Source organism: Cnephaeus nilssonii (assembly GCF_951640355.1).
Source record: "Cnephaeus nilssonii genome assembly, chromosome: 7".
Classification (NCBI taxonomy): Eukaryota; Metazoa; Chordata; class Mammalia; order Chiroptera; family Vespertilionidae; genus Cnephaeus; species Cnephaeus nilssonii.
The window spans coordinates 100,685,082-100,706,351 of NC_137078.1; the positions used below are offsets into that span (position 1 = coordinate 100,685,082).

The 21,270-nt window shown below is 61.0% G+C and overlaps 2 protein-coding genes across 5 annotated transcripts; one reads left to right on the forward strand and one right to left on the reverse strand.

The window, feature by feature from the left end:
- The first annotated feature begins 1,658 nt into the window (after nt 1-1,658).
- Nucleotides 1,659-9,232, forward strand: ICMT (isoprenylcysteine carboxyl methyltransferase). The gene is made up of 5 exons (XM_079777556.1): nt 1,659-1,943; nt 2,646-2,734; nt 3,896-4,065; nt 5,033-5,250; nt 5,761-9,232. The coding sequence occupies exons 1-5, from the start codon at nt 1,749-1,751 to the stop codon at nt 5,941-5,943; spliced, it is 855 nt and encodes a 284-aa protein (XP_079633682.1). The 5' UTR covers nt 1,659-1,748; the 3' UTR covers nt 5,944-9,232.
- Nucleotides 9,233-9,918: 686 nt separating this feature from the next.
- RNF207 (ring finger protein 207) lies at nt 9,919-21,043 on the reverse strand. Of its 4 annotated transcripts, none has more exons than XM_079777550.1 (17): nt 20,586-21,043; nt 19,573-19,705; nt 18,127-18,271; nt 17,948-18,029; nt 17,797-17,872; nt 17,584-17,709; nt 17,130-17,176; nt 16,815-16,887; nt 16,662-16,730; nt 14,975-15,043; nt 14,785-14,885; nt 14,111-14,294; nt 13,788-13,973; nt 13,472-13,523; nt 13,027-13,144; nt 12,054-12,134; nt 9,919-11,247 (listed from the first exon to the last, which is right to left on the reverse strand). In XM_079777550.1, exons 1-17 carry the CDS (start codon nt 20,774-20,776, stop codon nt 11,076-11,078), a joined length of 1,905 nt encoding a protein of 634 aa, XP_079633676.1. In that variant the 5' UTR covers nt 20,777-21,043; the 3' UTR covers nt 9,919-11,075. The 4 variants fall into 4 exon arrangements, 3 of the variants coding, with proteins under 3 accessions (XP_079633676.1, XP_079633678.1, XP_079633677.1); XM_079777552.1 differs by having other exon boundaries at nt 11,113-11,247; nt 13,027-13,121; XR_013813805.1 differs by lacking the exon at nt 9,919-11,247 and adding an exon at nt 13,294-13,336 and having other exon boundaries at nt 12,085-12,134.
- Between the last annotated feature and the right edge of the window lie 227 nt (nt 21,044-21,270).

Consider the following 21,270-nt stretch of genomic DNA (forward strand, 5'->3'; position numbering starts at 1 on the left):
TAATTCTGACCAACCGAGTCTAGTACCTGTCTTCAGAGCACCACATGAACATGGCATTAGGCTTTACGGAACGGTAGCGATGCCTGCCTGTGAAATCAGGATCCCCTGGTTTTTACAGAAACATTTTACATTTTACAGAAACTGTGAGAGTTGATTTGCCCGAGGTCACAACGCTGGACCGCAGCAGCCCCGGGCCCGGATTCCAGCGCAGGCTCCATGCTTCCCTGAACCCCGCTGCCCACACGCCAGGCGGCCTGCCAGGTCCTGGGGGGGCAGAGGAGAGCGGGACCCGGATGACGGCAGCTCACAGCCCGCCCGGCCTCAGCGACGTCTGGCCCACGACTCAGGGCTCCAGCTCCCCTGGGGCCTGTCCCCTATCCCGCCGCATGCTCGCTTCCTCCTGTGTCTGTGCCACCCTCCCCCCTCCGACCCTTCGACGCCCTTGTTCTCCTTTCCAGCGGCAGGCAGGCTGCCGGTTCCCAGGGGCCCCACGACCTAGTGCAGCATCTCGTCCACGCACTCTTCACCGCGGCCCTCCCACCATAACCCCTCCCTGGGGTCCCTCTCTCCGTCCTTACTTGCTGCTGCCCCGCTCCCACCCGCCACAGGCTTTCTAGTCCTTTGTTGACATACCTTTCTCCTGCACCCTTGCTTCTTAGCCCCCGGGGGACAGGGGCACTATTAACCCTTTAAAATGTAAAAGACAATTTCTGATTATAAAAGTAATATAAGGTGCCCGGCCGACGTGGCTCAGTGGTTGAGCGTCAACCTGTGAACCAGGATGTCAGGGTTCGATTACCGGTCAGGGCACATGCCAGAGTTGCGGGCTCGATCCCCAGTGTGGGGTGAGCAGGAGGCAGCCGATGGATGATTCTCATCATTGATCTCTCTCTCTCTCTCTCTCTGAAATCAATAAAATATATATATATATTTTAAAAAGTACTATAAGTTGATTGTGGGCGATATGGAAAATACAAAAACCTATAAAGAAAATCGAAGTCGCCCGGAGTTTTACCACCTGCATATAACCGCTGTTAAGTAATGTTGGCTTCTATTTCCATCATTTTCCCAGGCTCACAAAAATGATTCTGTTTTTCCCAAGTGAAGTCAAGATCACAAGTTCTGATTTCTGCCTTTTAGAAAACGTAACAGCATCCCGATAGTCCCGCCCTCCACCAAGTGGGCGGTCGTCCCGCGCTTAGGGTGCCCAAGGGCAGTATCCCCGCGGCGGCGCTGCGTGGGCTCCAGGGGGCGCACGGGGCCCCGCTGAGGGCAGGTGGGGACCACCGCGCCGGGTGCCCGCGTGCGGACCCCTAGACGTGGAGAAGGGGATCGGCCCGGCTCTCGGCTGCGGGTGAGAATTTGGGGGAGGCGTGCGCGGGGCCGCCGAGGGTGGGGTCCTTCTTATTTCCCGGCATTCTGGAGTTCGGTGGAGACTTGGCCGCCGCGCAGGCCCCGGCTCAGCCCGTGTCAGTCAGTCTCCGGGAGGCCGGCGGGGCGGGGCCGCGAGAGGGGGCGTGTCCGCGGCGGACCCGGGAGGGGCGTGGCCGAGGGCGTGGCTGAGGGGCGGGGCGTTCCCTCCAAATTCCGGCCCCAGCCCGGCAGCGCGGCGGTATCGCGAGAGCTCCCGGCGGCGCGCGGCTCCCGCGGCTCCTCCAGTCCGGCGTCGGCGGCGCGGCGCGCAGGCGCGGCGGGCGGGTTTCCCGGGGCTACAGCCGGCGCCGCGCCCGCTGTCCGCCGCCTGCGCCATGGCGGGCTGCGCGGCGCGGGCTCCGCCGGGCTCCGAGGCGCGGCTCAGCCTGGCCGCCTTCCTGCTGGGCGCCTCGGTGCTGGCGCTGCCGCTGCTCACGCGCGCCGGCCTGCAGGGCCGCACGGCGCTGGCGCTCTACGTGGCCGGGCTCAACGCGCTGCTGCTGCTGCTCTACCGGCCGCCGCGCTACCAGGTGCGGGCCGGGGCCGGCGGGCGGGACGCGCGGCACCCTCCGGGGGGCCGGGCTGTGGGGGCGGCCGCCGGGAGCGGGGCCCAGGAGAGGGGCTCCTTCCCCGGAGCGCTCCGTGGCCGGAGTCACCCGGTGGCAGCGGGGACCGCGCCTCGCCGGGCTCAGGGGCGTGGGGCCGGGCCCTCCACCCGGCGGGGCGGGTGCAGAATTGCAGTTGGTGCGGTTCAGCAGCTGCGGCAGATGCCCGTGGGGAGAGCAGTGAGCGAGCTCCCGAGTCCTTTTACGTAATTTAAGGTGTGGACCTACAAGTCTGAGGTCAGAGGCCCCGCTGTTACGTGCAGGGGGCCGGGCGCAGTCCCCGGTGCTCGGACCAGACACGCTGCGGGGACCTGTGAGAACCCTCCCAATAAATTAGGGTCACAGTTTACCCACAGCCCTGAGTAATAACAGCAGCAATCACTAGTAATGGCGGCAAAAACTTAGGTAGCATTTACTCTTAAGTGCTTCTCCTGGGTAATCCTCCAGGCAATGCTAACAGGTAGGTATTATTATTATTATCCCTATTGCATAGATGGGGAAACGGGTCCAGAGATGTTAAGTAACTTGCCCAAGGACACACAGGCAGCAAGTGCTGGGCTCGGGGTTTTAACCAGGAGCAGGTGTGTGCTCCAGAGCAGCCCGGTGAGGGCTCCTGGTCTCTTTCAGATCGCCGTCCGAGCCTGCTTCCTGGGCTTCGTGTTCGGCTGCGGGGTGCTGCTGAGTTTCAGCCAGTCTTCTTGGGATCACTTCGGCTGGTAAGAAGGCCCTTGGGAACAGTGGGTTTGAGGCTAGGGTGGCAGAGCAGAGAACAGTCGTGGCATTTCATCGTCCCCGCGTCTCATCTTGGCTGGCTGGAAGCTGTGCAGGGCCACCTGCCCCAGCCTGCCGGAGGCGAGGGTCACGTGCTTGGTAGGGTTCTGTGGAAACCAGGTATCTACCTTCCACCTGGAGTCCTGCATCTCGGACCTTGAGAACTCGTGCCCATTGGTCGCGTCTGTTGCAGGCAGAAGCAGGTCTCCCTGGCACCCTCCCCACAGGTGCCCCACCTGCAGCAGCAGCTGCTGTGGCATCCTGGGGGAGATGGGGGGCTCTGGCTGGCCTTCACCGGCCTCCTGCATCTCCCATTTCTATTAGGTCACATCTAGTGCATCCCCCACGGCCAGGCTGGGACTTTTCCCTACGCTATTTCAGTCCCTTGAGCCTTCTGGCCCCTGACCTAGATATGAACCCGGGCTTCCAGGTAAAAGGCGCTGTCTCCTGTTATCAACACGGATCCGTCTCATTCTTTGTTGCTGGAACTGTTTCATTTCAGTTCTTTTTTGTTTTTTGTTTTTGTGTTTGACATACATTACTACTTTATTTTGCTAGTTCCCACTTTCATGTTTTACTGTGTGTGGTGCGATTTTAAAAAGGCTGAAGGACCCATCATGCCTTCCTGTTCGTTTGTTTGTTTTGCCTATGACATTCAAAAGTGTAGTCCCTTTAAAGCCCCCCTCTCTGCCCCCTCCGGTGTGGCTCAGTTGGTTGGGCGGCCTCCTGTGCGCTGAAGGGTTGCTGGATGGAATGCCGGCAGGGCACATGCCTGCAGGGGGTGTGCAGGAGGCAGCCAACCCACATGGATGTTTCTCTCTCTTCCCCTCTCCTCTAATAAATAAGTAAATAAATGCAATAAAGAATCTTAAGAAACCATAAAACCCAGTCAGTGTCTGCAGACCTGAGGGAGTAATATGGGTGCCTGAGGTCCACCTCAGACAGGGGCGCGGGACCTCCTCATAGGCCCGGCGATGGTCTCACAGCCCCGAATCTGTACTGTGAATGGGGGCGATTCCTTTGCCCCAGCTGACCTCTATCTCTTTTTTTAAAATCTCTTCCCCAAAAAGCTCAAGCTGAGCCTCTCTTTCCCTCGTTGTGAACAGGTACATGTGCTCGCTGTCCCTGTTCCACTATTCTGAGTACCTGGTCACGGCCGTCAACAACCCCAAGAGCCTGTCCCTGGACTCCTTCCTCCTGAACCACAGCCTGGAGTACACCGTGGCTGCCCTCTCCTCGTGGATCGAGTTCACCCTGGAGAACCTGCTCTGGCCAGGTCAGTGTGCCCTGCTCGCCCCTCGGGCGGGGCGGCTTCCAGTGGGCGTCATGGCAGTGACTTCGGGGGCTCTCCTCTCGGGTCTAATCTCCCCGAGTGATTCCGCAGGCCTCAGTCCTCACTAAGCTCTTTATAGCGGACGGGACTGTGCACCCGCTTCTGGATTTTCAGGTCGAGGGCACGGTGACCGCTTGCGTTAAGCCTTGCGGAGCATAGTGCGCGCTCTGAGACGGGCCCTCCCTCGGATCGCTGCAATCCAATTTCAGTCGGAGGAGACTTGGGTCCATGGCTTTTCTGTGGCTTGAGACGTTCCACACGGGGATTTTATTAGCAAAAGCCACTGCCCCGGAGCCTGCTCCCAGGGTGAACTTCCCACAGCAAATTGACCACATGTGTGTAGTTCCAGGAGCCAGTAAGTGGCCGGAGCAGGCGCGCTGGGTCCTGCTGGGCTTCACTTGGTTGTCCTTGGCCCCAGGGAAGGACAGGAGTGTGTGGCAGGGGACGTGGACGAGAGCCCAGCAGGTCTTTGCTATGATGCTCTAACTGGGTTGCTGGCCCTTTAAATATATTTTTATTGATTTTTAGAGAGAGAGGGCGGGAGGGAGAGGGATCAAGAGATAGAAACATCGATGAGAGAAGAACATCATCGATCGGCTGCCTCCTGCCTGCCTCCTGCATGCCTCCTACTGGGGATCAAGCCATAACCCAGGCATGTGCCCCGACTGAGAATCGAACCAGCTACTTCGGTTCCTGGACCAGCACTCAACCACTGAGCCACACCAGCTGGGCTGGTTGCTGGCACTTTAAATGGATGAATAGCACAACTTTGCTTATACTTAAACTTGAACCTGATGACACATGCTGATTGCCCAACCAGCGCGGTCCTCGGTTCCTGTCTGGGAAAAATAGATTCTTTAAGCATCCACAGGGAGGACTCAACAGTCCGTTTGTCACGTGTCCCCTGCAGAACTGAAGCAGGTCACCTGGCTCAGCGCCACGGGCCTGCTGATGGTGGTCTTCGGAGAGTGCCTGAGGAAAGCGGCGATGTTTACAGCTGGTTCCAACTTCAACCACGTGGTGCAGAATGAAAAATCAGAAACCCACACTCTGGTGACGAGCGGAGTGTACGCCTGGTTCCGGCACCCTTCTTACGTGGGGTGGTTTTACTGGAGTATCGGAACCCAGGTAAGGTATCAGAGGTGACCCTGGCCTCCTTTAGGTTTACTTCAAATATTTTTTTATTTGACACATAATTCACGTCCCATAAAATCCACCAGTTCAAAGTGTACTATTCAGTGGGTTTCGGTGTATTCGCAAGGTTGTTGGTCCTCTTTATTTATTTATATAAAAAATAGATATTTTTATTGATTTTAGAGAGGGAAGGAGAGGGAGGGAGAGAGAGAAACATCATTGATGAGAGAGAACCATGGATCCGCTGCCTCCTGCACGCCCCCTACTGGGGATGAGCCCACAACCCTGACGTGTGCCCGCCCTTGACCAGGAATCCAATCATGACCTCCTGGTTCATAGGTCGATGCTCCACTCCTGAGCCATGCCGGCTGGACACCTAATCTAATTTATTTCGAGAGTCTCTCAGGCCCTTGGCGGGGAGTCCTGTGGGTCTGACAGAAGCCGATGGCGCTCATGTCCACAGTGTGGGTCCCTCGGACCCTGACCAGCCTGTGTCCCCACCAGGTGATGCTCTGCAACCCCATCTGCGGCGTGGGCTACGCACTGACGGTGTGGCGGTTCTTCCGCGACCGGACGGAAGAGGAGGAGATCTCCCTGATTCACTTCTTCGGCGAGGAGTACCTGGAGTATAAGAAGCGGGTGCCCACGGGCCTGCCTTTCATAAAAGGGGTCAAGGTGGAGCTATGACCCCCGGGTCCACGGCGCCTCCCACTCTGTGCAGCCCGGGACAAAACGGCCTCCGGTCGGCCGCTGTGCAGGATGGATTTTCTTAATCACTTTATACTCACCATTTCCTCTTCGGGACATCCCTCAAGACCAAAGGTCAGAGGCCTTAGGACCAAAGGACCCTTCCCCCAACTTCTCAGAGCAGTCTGCTCTTGGGCTGAATCAAGAGATGGACGAGGATGAGAGATGAACACGGAGCAGATAACAGCAATATCAGCAGTGCGCCGGCGAGCCAGGCTGCAGGAGCCCAGCGGTCCTGAGGCCTCGCTGCCTTTGGGCTGTAACCAAGCCCCCGCCCCGGGGGAGGTGGACTCCTTACTCAGAGTCAGGTTCTTCCGCCGGAGGGGCGTGGGCACCAGGGCCTTCTAGCGTTAGAGATACATTTTAGCCGAAACACGAGCAGCACAGCCCTAACCTCCTCCTTCCCTTCCTCCGTGGGTGCATGAGCATCTACCCAGGTTTAAAGACACTCCCTGAGGAGGCTCTCCATGTAGTTATCCTGTTTGCACCCCGTCTGTGTGATGGGCAGTGGAAGTTCAGGGGGGCTCCGTGCTGACAGCCCCAACTCTTACTTGGCAGAAAGGCAGCAGCCACACCCAGACGAGTGGCCGAGCGGCTTTGTGTTACCAGGGCGCCCCGGGCCCCCGGGCCTCCGGCTCCTGCCCCTGCCCTTCTCCCCAGGGGGCTGCCATCCGCGCAGGCGTGTCCGAGATGTGTCCTCCGTCCAGGAAACGCTTCCTGGCCGCCTGCTCTGTGCGAGGCCTGGTCAGACGCTGGGAGTACTGCTCTCCGTCGGTTTGGGGTTCATTCTTACTTTGCCATAGCGTGTAGTTTTATGTTTTGAATCAAATCTATTAACTATTGATTTCTATGTTCCATTCTCAAAATCTCATCGTCCCTGATGCCACTTCAAACTGTCTTCCAAAGGGGTCGGAGCGCTCGCATGCAAGGCGACTCGGGAAAGTCTTACATGGAGCAAATAGCCCGACCGAGGGTTAGTCACATTTCTGTCTTTCCAGTTCAGGGCGAGTGGCTGGCTTTAGGAGTCAAACATGAACTGTGAAGACCCTCGTTTGACTCCGGACTAGACAGGAGCGTGGTCTGTGTGAGATCCTTCCGCGCGGGGCGGCGGCGGCGGCGGCGCTGGGACCGCGAACGTGGAGGCGGAGCCGCGGCGGAGCGCAGACCTGCGGCCTCCGAGGAGCCACTATCTTTCCGTGCCTAGACCTCCCCATCTGTGGAATGGGGTCAATACCGCCTACCTCACAGGGGTGTTGTGAAGACTGAGAAGAACGTCAAACGTTTTTAATGCTTAGGTGACAGGACCTGTGGGATCTGTACTGTGTGAGAGTTGCGCAAAAAAGGACATTCGGTTAACTGTGCCAGATGCCGGAAATGTGTGTGCAAAAGAGCATTTTACCAACTCAAAATAGTATTAATTTCTAGATTTCACGGCCTAATTAATCCTTTCGTCATCACATGTACCAAAGAGGTGTGCGGGTTCGCCGCCTGCTGGTGTGAGAACCAGGGACCCCGCCCTGGGCCGCCGCAGGGGGTGCAGTCAGACTGGCCACGGCCACTGTCGGGCCTGGACCAGCCTTGTTCCCCCGACCGCGCTTGGTGAGGTCAGCTCCACTTAGTAGGACTGCAGGATAAAGGGGGGTGGGCAGCCACCCCCAGCTCTTTGAGGGAAACTTCCTGCCGCGTGGAGCCGGCGTGAGCCAGATCTGATGACACTTCCTGGGCCATGGATCTGTCTCCTTAGCAGCTGAGAGCAGCTCTGAGGGCCCGGCTTTGTGAGGTGTCCGTGTGATGATCTCTTCTCCCCCCGCCGAGTTCCGAGCCCACCTTGCTGCTGCAGGGGCTCAGGCCTGGGCCCCGGGGACTGGCACTCTGCTGGGCTTTTCCAGAGCAGGGGGGAGGGGCGGGGGAACACGGCGCCCTCCTTTGCAGTCCCAGGGCAGAGGCCCGGTTACCTCGGGATAGAAGGTGAACTGGTGAGGGACAGGGTTTGGCAAGTGGCTGGCTTTCGTCTGGTCCTGGATCGCCAGGTTATTTTTAACCGTTCAAATTTAGCAGCGCTGGCCTGCAGGGCAGGGAATCAGGTTAATGAGGTGCAGGCTCTCTGGGTACTCCCCCACACTTCCTGGGCCAAGGCGCCGCTCTGTGCCCTCGAATGAAACCGCCAGGAGATGACTCGTCCCACTGCGGCTCCTTAAGGGGACACGGGCATTGCGCAGAACTACGCTGCCTTGAAGCCCTGGAAGGGCCCCTGACAGGATCGGCGGGGCTGCGCGTGGCAGCTTACAGCTGCGGGAGGGAGCAGGCCGGGCAGAGACCCCACAGCCCCTCCTGGGGTGAGCTGCTTCTGGAGCCTAAGAGTGATGTTACCAGCCCCTGCCATCCCGGTGATGACCGATAGGGGAGTATTCCTAAACTAATCAATAGATTGGGCGCAGTGAGGCCTCGGCCACAGCTCACCTTTGGTAACAGTCGCTCCGTAACGGTGCACTAACCTACCACTGTCCCTTCTCTGCACTTTCCTACCTACTGCCTTAGATAGCTGCCATCTCCCACCGTTTTGGTTTCTGTAGAGACTTGGCGAGGGTAGGCGACCTCGGCATTGCCGCGTGGTGGGACCTGCTCCCCGTGCCCTGCTCTGAGAGCTTCCGGCCTGGGGGACTGGCCATCCCGGGCCGGCCACCCGCGGCCGCTCTGGGGAAGCCGGCCTAGCGAGGAGAATAACTTAATGGAGTAATTATTCTACTCTTCTTTCTACATGCAGACATGTTTGTTTAAATACTTTAAATTGGATTTCTCTCACAGATACTGATATTCTTTCCAAATCTGAAATAAAACTATACTCGGTTTCACTACGAAGAGCAGTGTGATGGTGTGGGGTGTGGCCGCTCCAGGTCACGCCGCTCAGCTGAGAAATGAGGACCTACAGCATCAGCCAGGGGTCTTCTCCACTCAGCTCTGCAGTCCTGCCTCCAGGCAGTCGGTGATGCCAGGCGCTCCCACCCTGCCGGCTGCCAAGGTCTTGCCGCTCTGGCACGGGGACGGCAGGCCCTGAAAGGGCAGGTCCAGGGGGTTGGCAGTTCCCGTGTGACACTGACGTTTGGATGTGCAAGCCCAGCTGGTGCAGAAAAGCCGTTCGCTGTTTGAACCCCGGACTCAAGATGGACATTTGCTTAAAATGTGACTCCGGGCAGCATTTACCTCAAAACTTTAAATTTTAGGTCCTGTAGATGAATGTTCCTTTTTTAAAAGTATTTTTATTGATTTCAGAGAGGAAGGGAGAGGGATAGACAGATAGAAACATCAATGATGAGGGAGAATCATTGATCAGCTGCCTCCTGCACACCCCCCACTGGGGATCGAGCCCGCAACCCAGGCAGGTGCCCTTGGCCGGAATCAAACCCAGGACCCTTCAGTCTGCAGGCCGATGCTCCACCCACAGCCAAACCGGCCAGGGCTAATGTTCCTTTTTAATGTATGTCAGTGATGGCGAACCTATGACATGCGTGTCAGCACTGACACGTGTAGCCATTTTTTTTTAAATATATTTTATTGATTTTTCACAGAGAGGAAGAGAGAGGGATAGAGAGTTAGAAACATCGATGAGAGAGAAACATCGATCAGCTGCCTCCTGCACACCCCCCACTGGGGATGTGCCCGCAACCAAGGTACATGCCCTTGACCGGAATCGAACCTGGGGCCCTCGAGTCCGCAGGCCGACGCTCTATCCACTGAGCCAAACCGGTTTCGGCGACGTGTAGCCATTTCTGATGACACGCGGCCGCTGAGGCGGCCGCATGCCGAGGATGAAACATTTGCAAAATAATGTTTTTTCCTCAAAGGGACACACTACCTGAGTTATGCTCAGTTTTTTGGTGAAGTTTGACACACCAAGCTCAAAAGGTTGCCCATCACTGATGTATGTTAATCCTCACACGAGGACATGTTTCCCATTGATTTGTTTTTAGAGAATGAAGGGTGTGAGAGAGAAACATCGATGTGAGAGAGACGCATCAATTGGTTGCTTCCAACACACACCCCGACCCGGGCTGAGGATCAAACCTGCAATTCAGGTATGTGCCCTTGACCGGGAATTGTACCCTGGGCCCTTCAGTGCACAAGCCAATGCTCTAACCACTGAGCAGCACGAGCCAGGGCCATTTTCCGTTTTAAGGAACATTCAGTTCCTCTTGCAGAGAGGGCGCTGTGTAGGAATGGGAAGCTAGCAGAGACAAGTTGCTGCCGAATCTGCTTTAATAATCAACAGAAGGCGAGCACAGGTGCGGGCAGCAGCCTGGGGAGGAGCCGAGGAGCTGTGGGGGGGCCGTCCCGCCTCGCACCTGCTCTGGAGCTCAGCCCTCGCCTGGGAGGGAAGAAGCTGGGTACGGGGTTTCCCTCTGCTGAGCAGCGCTCAGGTTGCTGGGTGGAACCTCCCAGTGGCACCAGGTTAACCGTGGAGCTGTGACTCGGGAGAAACTGGCTTCCTCTGAGGATGGAGTCTCGTTACCTACGTTCAGAGTGGTCCGCCCCTCCGGGCACGCAGGTAATCCTGGCACTGGGTAGCCCAGGCCCTGGGGAGGGGCTGGGCTGGGGAGAGGCTTGAGGCTGGATGTTCCTTTATTTATTTAAAATATTTATTATTGATTCAGAGAGGAAGGGAGAGGGAGAGAGAAACAGCAACGATGAGAGAGAATCATTGATCGGCTGCCTCCTGCACGCCCCCTACTGGGGACAGAGCCTACAACCTGGGCATGTGCCCTGATCCGGAATCAAAGTGTGACCTGGTTCACAGATTGATGCTCAACCACAGAGCCACACCGGCTGGGCTGGGTGTCTCCTCATTGAACAACCATGTGGCCTAGGACCGTCCCCTGTCACCGTGATGAGAACCAAGACTTTGTGCCACGTGAACACGGGACTGAAATGAGGACCCGTGAGTTTCTGGGTTTTACTGCCGATAAGCGATCCCCCTTCACCCGGTGAAACATCATGGTGGGAGCGCGCTTTTCTTACAGGCCCGGGCTCACCCGCCTGTTGTGACAGGCCCACGCCCCCGGGACGAGCCCCATCTGCTAGGTGGGGCGCTCCCTCCGTGGGGGGACGTCACCCCCGTTTCTCGCTTTGGGTCTGTGAGGATCTTTGTTCTGCAGGGGAGGCTCTTCCGTGAGGCTGTGCGGGGTCCGGCTGTTGCCTCTCGGCTCCGAGGTCTTCTCCCTCTTGTCCGCCCCACACACTGGGTCACTCCTAGAGGATCATGGACGCGAGCTCTAGCCTGTGGCGCCGCCCGCCGCCCCGCCTCACCGTGCCCAGCGCTGCCGTCCACCCGGCCCAGGCCTTTCCGGAAGGCACGGTGACCGCGTCATCAGAGCCAGAGCGACGGCCTCCTTCAGGGTTAGTTCACTTCTGATGAGAGGTAGTTGCCTAGATATCAGCAGCTCAGCTCTCCCAGCAGGAGCTCAGTTCACTCCCCTGAAGCATCGGAGTGAACCGTGGTGCCTGGTGTGTGTGTGTGTGTGTGTGCGCACGTGTGTGCGCCTTGTCTCCAGCCACGGCAGCAGACCTGCCAGGGCTCCGGGCTCTCACAGCTCTGACCCCCCCACCTCCGCTCTCTGCCCCCACCCCGACTGGCACGTCACCCAGAGGGGAACGCGGAGAGCCCGCTGTGACCGAGGCTGTCTTCCCGCACCCTCCTCCCTCTGGCAGTGTTTGTAAACACCGTGGCTCCAGTGACAGCGGTGCCCCCAGAGTGGTCCTCAGTCACTGCTCCTCGCCCAGTGGGCGTGAGCCACGTGTGTGAGTGCCCAGGAGCCAGTCCAAGTGCTGGCGGCTCTCGGTGGTGTCGGGGCCCGGCAGCCACCATGCATCGATGGTTAGAAAACGTGGGTCACGTCTATCAAAGTCACATCTGTCCTCTACGAGTCACTGTCCAGATTACAAACCTCTCTGACCCGTGTTTTACAAACTGAGGCCCCACTAAGGCCGTAGAGGGGACGGGCGGGAATGTCTCTGGGATGAGGTGTTCGCCGCCCAGGCGGGCAGACGAGCTTTACCTGGCCTGGGCCTCGTCGCTCGCGCTGTCGTCACCCAGGTCTTGGAGCTGCTCGGACTCCTCGTCCGCGGGCGCCTGGAACCTGCCGAGGAAACAGCCCAGGAATCAATCGGGAGGCAGAGCCTGTGCTGAAGCTCACTCTGCACGAGAACCAAACTCTAGAAACACTCCAGGGCCCTGGCTGGTGTGGCTCAATGGACAGAGCATCGGCCTGTGGACTGAGGGGTCCCGGGTTCGATTCCGGTCGAGGGCACATGCCCGGGTTGCAGGCTTGATCCCCAGTGGGGGGCATGCAGGAGGCAGCCAATCAATGATTCTCTCTCATTGATGTTTTTCTCTCTCCCTCTCCCTTCCTCTCTAAAATCAATAAAATATATTTTAAAAAAATATGAAAGAGGCAAATGGGATGTAGGACACAGGAGATCCGACAGGAATGAGGCAAATGGATCCCCAGGAGGGTGATGGGGGGGAGCTCAGGCTGACTCCTGTGCACCCGATGTAAAGAACAACCAGCCACCTGGAGGCTGAGCGATTTAAGAGGTGGGCACACTGAGGACCTGCAACCAGGATCCCTCTGCCACGGAAACACCTTTCGAAGCTCATGCATGGTGCCGAGAGCCTGGTGTGGCTCCTTGTTAGACTTGACCACGCACAGAGGAAGGTCTGCTCTCTCTGTGTTCTGCCTGGGTCCGCTGAGAGCCCTCATCACACTCCCATGAAGTGTGTTCTGCTTTGACCTGCTCGCGAGAGCCAGAGAGGGCGGAAGATCGTGTGCCTAGAAGCAGAAACTCAGGGCAACCCACGCATTCTGTGTTCTGGCAGATGTCCAGCACCTGGTCCCCCCAGGTGCCCCGCTTAAACCTCATGACGCGGCCCTCATGAAAGGGCTCTTCCCAGTATGTGGCACCCATTCTGAAGTGTCTGGGTTCCCCTGAGCACCCCCCTTCCCGCCCCCCCCCCCCCCCCGGTCTCACCTGGGCTCCAGCCGCTCCTTCACCTTGGCAATCGAGCGGATGTAGGGTGTGATCTGCTTGGTGATGGTGGTCAGGTAGGCATTCTCCTGCTTCAGCTGGAGGAGGTCATAGAGCTGGGCTGTGGGGCCAAGGCCAGAGTGTTGGGTCTTATTGGCTTTAGATTCTTACTCCCCAGCTTCACACCATCGCAATATCCCAACGACTCCCATCGCTACTTCGTTCTTTAAAGCGTGGAGTAAGACTTGAGAGGGAGGGCCTTCTACTCACTGGATTCTGGCCCCAGATGCATCGTGTTGGGGCCAGTTAGCAGCTGTGAGGCAAAGTCAAGGGCTAAGGGAAGAGCATGGGGATTCTGTGTCTGGTTAGTGGGTTACTGCCTTCCTGCCCCTACGGCACATGGGTTAGCTCCAGGACAGGGGTGCACCCAGCAGCGGCCGCCTGGGACCTTCATAAATCTCCTGCTCGTTAGCCACCCGCTGGTAGGACTCCTCCCACATCTGAAAGAGAAAGTAAGGCGGACACGCGTGTGGTGCGAGTTGGAATTTCCATTGGTGGCATTTCTGTCCCCTAGCTACTCAGAGCCCTAGGCACCCCCAGCCAGTCATGGGGTTCCAGGCAGCAAAGACCCGGGATCCAGAGCCTGCCACACCAGGCCTCGTGGGGCACCCGCCAATGCCCTCTTTCTCCCCCTTCCTGTCTGGGGTCGCCCATGTGCATGCTGAGGGGTGAGCTGCTGGGCGCTAGGTCCTCGGAAGGGGTACCTCCTGGAAGGCGGCTCTCATCCCTTCCACGGAGGCGAACTCCGAGGCGATCTGCGCGTCCACCTGCAGGGCCTTGCGGAGGATGTCTCCCATGATCTCGGCCTTGATGAGCGAGTGGTGCTTGGTGAGGTCCCGGTGCAGGTCCTGGACCTGGTCCTTCAGGCTCTGCATCTCCGCCTGCAGGCGCTGCGGGCGGGGCGGTCCCATGAGCGCCTGGGCTCCTGCAGGCCGAGCCTCCTGGGGCTCAGAGGAGAGCTGGCTTCCTGGTGGCCCCGTGAGGAAGGGGTGGGCCTTTCCCGCCCACAGGCCCCAGGCCCGCTCACCCGGTAGGAGTCCTCATAGCGGCGGCAGTGCTCCAGGAAGGGCGTGTCCTCGCCCTCCGCCAGCAGCACCTTGGTGCCGATGGACCGGTGCAGCGTGGGCTTCTGGACCGGGGACCCCAACATCTTCCCCCCCGGGGAGGGGCAGCTGGGCACCATCACCTTGGGGCCTGAGACCCCTGCCAGCCTGGGCGAGAACCGGTGCGGATGCAGATGGGGGGTGGGAGGGAAGGGAGGGCGGCTCTCCCCTCCCCTCCCCCAGCCTCCCAGTGCCTCCCAGCCCCTCACCCCTGACTGCACCCAGAACCACCGTGGGAGTCCAGAAAAGCGGATGCAAATCCGCACCCAAGACCAATGACATCCGCAGGGAATGTTAAACCCTCCGGGGTGGTGTCAACGTGGAGGAGTCCGCACGGAGGATGTCAGGGCTGGTCCCCAGGAAAGGCTGGGAGCCCTCCCCGGCTGCCCCTAACATGGGGGGGCATCTCCCCTAACTCCTCCCAGGTCTCCGGCCCTGGGGGGTCAGGCCCTCCGAGCTGCCCCTACCCTTCCGCGCCCAGGCTGCGGACAGGGAGTGTCCCGGCCCCCGGTCCTGCCCTGACCGGGCCCCACCCGGAGAGCAGCGCTCAGCCCGTGCCGGCCTCTGGGGGGCCCTGCCCGGGGGCCTTGTCGCTCACGTGCTGGGGCCGCCCCCGGCACCCGCAGCGCGGCGCGGCCCCGGCGGCAGCAGCAGCGGCTCCAGGCAGCGAGCGAACTCGGCGCGGTGGTCGCTGACGATCTGGGCGGGGAGACACGGTCGTGAGCCCCAGGACCCACGGGGGGGTGGGGGGGCGGCCCGCTCTCCCGGCTCACCCGGCGCCCGCGCACCTTGCTGCTCTGCGCCGGCCGGAGGCGGTGCGGCCGCGTGGCGATGCCCTGCAGCCTCTCCATCAGCTCCTGCGAGGCGGGGGGAGGGGAGGCGCTCAGGCTGCGTGTGTGTGTGTGTGTGTGTGTGTGTGTGTGTGTGTGTGTATGTGTGTGTGGTGTGTGTATGTGTGTGTGTGTGTGTGTGTATATATGTGTGTGTTTGTGTGTGTGTATATGTGTGAGTGTGTGTGTGTGTGTGAGTGTGAGTGTGTGTGGGGTGTGTGTGTATATGTGTGTGTGTGTGTATATATGTGTGTGTTTGTGTGTGTGTATATGTGTGAGTGTGTGTGTGAGTGTGTGGGGGGTGTGTGTGTATATGTGTGTGTGTGTGTGTGTGTGTGAGTGCGCACGGGCGGTGAGGGGGATGACAGGGAGGGGAAGGCCTCAAGGGCAAGTCTGTCTTGGGCACTTTACCTGGGTGTCTGTTGGAGGCTCCAACCCTTCCCTGGAACCCCACCACCACCTGGCCCCAAATCCCCAGGAAAGGTTGGGTGGCTGGACGCCCCTAGACGCTGCACTTTGGGAGAGTAGAGGCTTATACTGCCTTCCAGGCTGTGCTGTCCTTTTATTTATTTTAAATACTAGAGGCCTGGTGCACTGGGGGGTGGAGGGGAGGTCCCTCAGCCTGGCCTGTGCCCTCTCACAGTCCGGGACCCCTCGGGGGATGTCCACCTGCTGGCGTAGGCCCAATTTCCCCGGTCTTAAGCTGGCAGTCAGACATCCCTCTCGCATTCCGGGGCTCTCACAGTCTGGGACCCCTCGCTCCTGCCACCACCGCTGCACTCACCAGCCATGAACCCAGCTTCGGGCTGAGTGGCTCTCCCCCTGAGGGAGTGCACTGACCACCAGGGGGCAGCTCCTGCGTTGAGCATCTGCCCCCTGGTGGTCAGTGTGCATCATAGCGACCGGTTGTTCTGCAGGTCATTTCTTCGGTTATGGATTTGCATATTAGGGTTTCATTATATAGGGTATATTTTTTATTTAAAATTTTTTTTGTTAATCCTCACTGGGGACATTTTTCCTTTGATTTTTTTTTTTTAGAGAGAGTGGAAGAGAGGGAAAGACAGAGAAACGTCCATGTGAGAGAAACACATCGATTGGTTGGCTCCTACATGAACCTCCTACCAGGACCCAGGCTGGGGAGGAGCCTGTAACCAAGGTCTATGCCCTTGACCAGAATCGAACCCGGGACCCTTTGGTCAGCAGGCCGATGCTCTATCCACTGTGCCAAACCAGCTAGGGCTTATTTTAAATATATTTTTATTGATTTCAGAGAGACAGAGAGGGAGATAGAAACATCAATGATGAGAGAGAATCATTGATTGGCTGCCTCCTGCATGCCCCACACTGGGGATCAAGCCTGCAAAACCCTTCAGTCCGCAGGTAGACGCTCTATCCACTGAGCCAAACCAGAGCTGGTGGAGGTGATGGAACCACTAGGTCCAGCCCCCTGGGGGTGGGTGGGAAACCCTCCCCCTAGAAATGGGCTCAGCTGTTCCCTAACCAGTTTGTAGGTGATGGTGTGGAAGAGGGGAAGGTGAGCCCAGAGACCCTGGCCCAGCCTCCAGGTGACAGGCTGCCAGCCCTCAGTGGTGGACTGGGAGACCCCGTGTGGGAGGGGAAGGCCCCGCAGGAGCTGGGGACTCACATAGCCCAGGTCCAGGAACTCGGCCTTGCTGGCCAGGCTGAGGAAGGAGGAGCAGATGACCAGGTGAACCTGCGTGAGGGACACTGCTCGGTGCCCGGCCTGGGAGGGGCCCTCTGTGCCAGAGTGCCCAGCCCCGCACCCTGGCTCCCTTACCTGCAGGGTGGGCAGCAGAGTGGCCAGGTGGGAGAGCTGCACCTTGAAGGCCTTGTCCTTCTCCTCATACTGGCTGGGGGAGGGGCAGCAGCCTCAGCTTCTGGGGGAGGGTTTCTCACCCCCAGGGGGCCGGGTCCAGTGGTTCCATCACCCCACCAGCTGTGTGCATCCTTCCCTGCCACCCTCCCCTCGCTGTGCCCTGAACCCCCTTCCCCCTTCATGGAGGGCACCTGATGTTTTGCTCCCTGGGATGGGTCCAGGCTGTGAGCCAGGGGTGTGGCGCCGAGGGGCAGGGCGGAAGCCCAGGGCACTCACCTCTGCACGGCCTGCAGCAGCAGCGCCTTCCTCTCAGCCAGTTTGTCCTGGAGGGACAGGCTGCGCTGACCACGTCCCCAGCCCTGCCCCCTCCCCCCTCCCCCCTCCCACTCCCTGGGCCCAGCCACACTGGGTAGGCCGGTGCCCTCTCTAACAGCCAGCCCCACCACCTGCAGCGCCCCTGCCTGAGAGCCCAGGGCCCTCCCCATAAATGTCACTTCCTGGGGATAGTCTCCCCTACCTTCCCCACCCACCCGCCTCCGCACAGCTGGGCAGGCCCTGCTTCCCTCTGAACTCTCCTGGCAACTGTGGCCAACGCCTGGGAGTTCAAGGCCGGCTGCCCTGCCGGGGCTGGAAACTCCGCAAGGGCTCTGGGGGCGCCCTCTGTCATGGGCACCGGGGTCACCGCTGAGGAGGATGCCCAGCCTGTGGCTGGCCGACCCCCCTCCCTCACCTGCAAGCTGGCGAACAGGGAGTGGATGGAGGCCTCCTCCTCCGCCGCGCTGCGCCGCACCTCCTCCAGCATCGCCTGCAGCAGCGCGATGGCCTCCCGCGTGGCCGTCTGCAGGGCCTTCACGGCCTGGGGACGAGGCGGCCTCAGCCTCGTGGGCGCGCGCACGCGTCCCCAACCCTGTCCCGGGGGGCGCGCAGGGCACCCCGCGCTCACCAGCACCGCCTGCTCCAGCCGCTCGCAGCCCTGCACGTAGGCCGACTCCAGGTCCACGCAGTGGGCTCGGCTCTCCCTGCGGGGACTCCCGGTAAGCCCGGCTCAGAGCCTCGCTCCTCCGCCCCCCTCGCCCCCCGCTCCCCCTACCCACCCCTGCAGGTCCCTGAAGCAGCGGATGCACAGCAGCGACTTCTTGTCGGTGGAGAACATGATGTAGGGCTCCGCGTGCAGCGCTGGGGAGGGGGCGGCGGTGAGGGGGTGAGGGCTGGGGCGGCGCCCGCCCCCGTGCCCCTCCCCTCGTCCCCCCCCCCCCCCGCACGCCGCACTCACCGCACTTCTGGAGCACGTCGCGGCTGCGCTGGCCCAGGGCCACGATGTCGTGGCGCGCGAACATGCGGGCCCGGTGCGTCTCCTCGCGGCAGCGCGCACACAGCGGCTGCCCGCACGTGTTGCAGAAGTACGTGGTCTCGGCGTCCTGCGGGCCCAGCGCAGGCTCAGCCCCCCCCCCCACCCGGAGCCTCAGCCCGCCCCCCCGCCCCCCGCCCCTGCAGGACGGCTGTCCCTGCGTGTCCGGAGCCTGCCAGTCCCAGCCTGGGCGGCCCGCGGCTCAGTGCGGTGCTTACAGGTAATGCAACGCTCTAATATACCCACTTTACAGGTGAGAACCCCGAGGCTCAGAGAGTCCGTACGAGGCTCCGGATGGGACAGGTACCCGGGATGGGCTAGGGGAGGCGGTTACATGGAGTTGGAGAGAGGGCAGAAATGCATTTGCAAAACATTTCACCTACAACAAAAGTGTGTGTGTGTGTGTCTGTCTGTGTGTGCACGCTCGCGCGCATAGACCTCTCAAGCCCCTCCTTGTCACCCTCATTAGTAGCCAGATGGCGGTGCCCACCCTGGCCGCGTGGAGGCCAGAGTTGGCTGGGAGGGGGAAGGGGTGAGGGCTTGCTGGTTCCCTCTCCCAGGCCAGACCCAGAGCTAGGTCTGAGCCAGGGGTCGGCAAACTCATCAGTCCACAGAGCCAAATATCAGCAGTACAACCATTGAAATTTCTTTTGAGAGCCAAATTTTTTAAACTTAAACTTCTTCTAACGCCACTTCTTCAAAATAGACTCGCCCAGGCCGTGGTATTTTGTGGAAGAGCCACACTCAAGGGGCCAAAGAGCTGCATGTGGCTCGCGAGCCGCAGTTTGCCGACCACGGGTCTGGGGCATAGACAGCAGCCATGGCATTGACCAAAACAATGGCTGTAGAAGCACAAGTTCTTACGTTGGCATTCAAGGGCGTTTCCTCCCCTGCTCTCCTTACCTCCAGCTGGTCGTCACACCTGTCCTAGCGCTGGCCCTGCACCCCCTCCTCCCAGCTGTAGGGCCGTCCTCCCGGAATTGGGAATACCCCCCCTCCACACACACAGGCCAGAGTCCGCCACTGCCTGCCTATCGGCTGGTCACTCGTTCTGCATCTTAAGTCTCCCCACCTGTAAAAGGGGGCCTACATTTGGAATCCGGGGTGACTTAAGGAGGTGCTGGAGGACCCCCTGATGGGTATACTCCGCCAGCATCAGGACCCTGCGACCTGGCGCCTTTGCCTCCTCCTAGGGGCCCCTGCTGTCCCCCAGGTGCCCTGCCTCCCCACCCCCTGCCTGCCCCCCACGGCCCTCCCCTCCCAGGCCCCGCCTCCCCAGGCCCCGCCTCCCCTCAGGCCCCGCCTCCCCTCAGGCCCCGCCTCCCCTCAGGCCCCGCCTCCCCTCAGGCCCCGCCTCCCCTCAGGCCCTGCCTGCTGGCCGCACTCCAGGTCGCAGTTGGCACAGCGCACCACCTCCAGGCCGTCCCCGGAGCTGTCCACGAGGAACTGCAGCAGCCGGTCCACCGGGGGGAGCCCGCTGGGGCCTTTCACCACCGTCTGGTGTCTGCAGAGACGGTGCAGCCAGGATCACAGGCCCCTTCACAGGCTCCCTACCCGCCCCCACCCCACCTTCCAGTCGGGAACTAAAAATAGGGTGGGGGTGGGGGTGGGGGTGGGTGGGTGCCCGTCCAGCAGGCTGGCATCTGCTATAAATATCTCAGTCACTGCGCACTCTGACCCAGTCCTGGGCGAATCCTGGGAGGTGAGGGGCTGGGACCTGGGATAACAAGGCGGGAGCCTGCCCTCCAGCCCGTCTCAGGGCCTCGGGGAGTTCACGGCCACGCCCCGTAACCTGAGCCGGCATCCCCTGCTTCCATTGACCTAAGATTTCCGGGACCCTAAGTGAGGTCTTGGCGCGGTGCTCAGTTGGGGTGCTCCAGTAGCACCAAGTCCGGAGGTGACATGCGCTCTAGCTCCGCCCTGGCCCCTGGCTTTCTGTGGGAGCCCTGGGCCAGGAACCCTAACCTCAGCGAATCTGACCTGCAAAATGGGCGGGAGCCCGTGCATTCTCCCGCGGAGAGCGGGGTGGGAGCCGCCGTTCCCAGCGTCTCTGCTGGGCGTCAGAGCCTGGCCCTCCCCGCACCTGGGTCCCCCGGAGGGAGGCTCTGGGGCCCGGGCACTCACCGGCACAGCGGACAGGCCAGGCGGAGCCCGTCCCCCGGAGGGAGGCTCTGGCCCCGGGCACTCACCGGCACAGCGGACAGGCCAGGCGGAGCCCGTCCCCCGGAGGGAGGCTCGGGCCCCGGGCACTCACCGGCACAGCGGACAGGCCAGGCGGAGCCCGTCCCCCGGAGGGAGGCTCGGGCCCCGGGCACTCACCGGCACAGCGGACAGGCCAGGCGGAGCCCGTCCCCCGGAGGGAGGCTCGGGCCCCGGGCACTCACCGGCACAGCGGACAGGCCAGGCGGCCGTCGGCGGCGCGGCCGCGCAGGCAGCCGGCGCAGAAGTGGTGGAAGCAGTCCAGCAGGCACGGGCGCTCGTACTGCGCGTGGCACAGCGGGCACACGAGCGGGTGTCCGCTCGCCGCGTCCAGGATGCCCGGACCCTCCAGGGGCGCGAAGATAGCCCCCGACATCCGCCGGCCGGGGCGGTGCCGGGCCGCGGCGGGGCGGCGGCGGTCACGGAGCGGGGAGCAGCGGGGCGCAGGGCGCAGGGCGCAGGGGGAATGGGCAGGGAGGCTGCGGAGGGCCGGTCCGGGGCCCGCGCTCCGGCCTCGCCCGCACCCCCGCGGTGGCCCTGGAAGGTCAGACGGCTGGACCCGCCAGGCTTCCTCCCCTGCCTCCACCTCTCCACCCGCACTCCCACCCCAGGAATTCCCGCCCTGTCCTCCGAGTGACCTGCCGGCGACGCCCCTCCCGTGCGGCTCCGCCGGGTGCCCCCGCCCACCTACCCGGCCGGCCTCGGCCCGCGGGGTCCGGCCACGGCCACGCCCTCCCCAGTCTGGGCGGAGGAGAGGCGGGGACACCGCGGCTTCGAAGGACGCGCCACGCGAGGGTCCGAGGCCCCACTGGGAAGGCAGGACCCTGAGTTCGCAGCCGCCGGAGCCCGGGGGGCTGTATCCACCGGACC

Bases quoted from the DNA above. Each gene is read 5' to 3' on its own strand.
- RNF207 (XM_079777550.1), bottom strand. From the start codon at position 20,776: ATGTCGGGGGCTATCTTCGCGCCCCTGGAGGGTCCGGGCATCCTGGAC. The intron at 17,177-17,583 runs GTGAGGGAGGGG...CTGTCCCTCCAG, and splicing joins CCCTGTTCGCCAGCTTGCAG to GACAAACTGGCTGAGAGGAA. The intron at 15,044-16,661 runs GTGAGTCCCCAG...CCCGCCTCGCAG, and splicing joins AGTTCCTGGACCTGGGCTAT to GAGCTGATGGAGAGGCTGCA.
- ICMT (XM_079777556.1), top strand. From the start codon at position 1,749: ATGGCGGGCTGCGCGGCGCGGGCTCCGCCGGGCTCCGAGGCGCGGCTC. The intron at 1,944-2,645 runs GTGCGGGCCGGG...GGTCTCTTTCAG, and splicing joins ACCGGCCGCCGCGCTACCAG to ATCGCCGTCCGAGCCTGCTT. The intron at 5,251-5,760 runs GTAAGGTATCAG...TGTCCCCACCAG, and splicing joins ACTGGAGTATCGGAACCCAG to GTGATGCTCTGCAACCCCAT.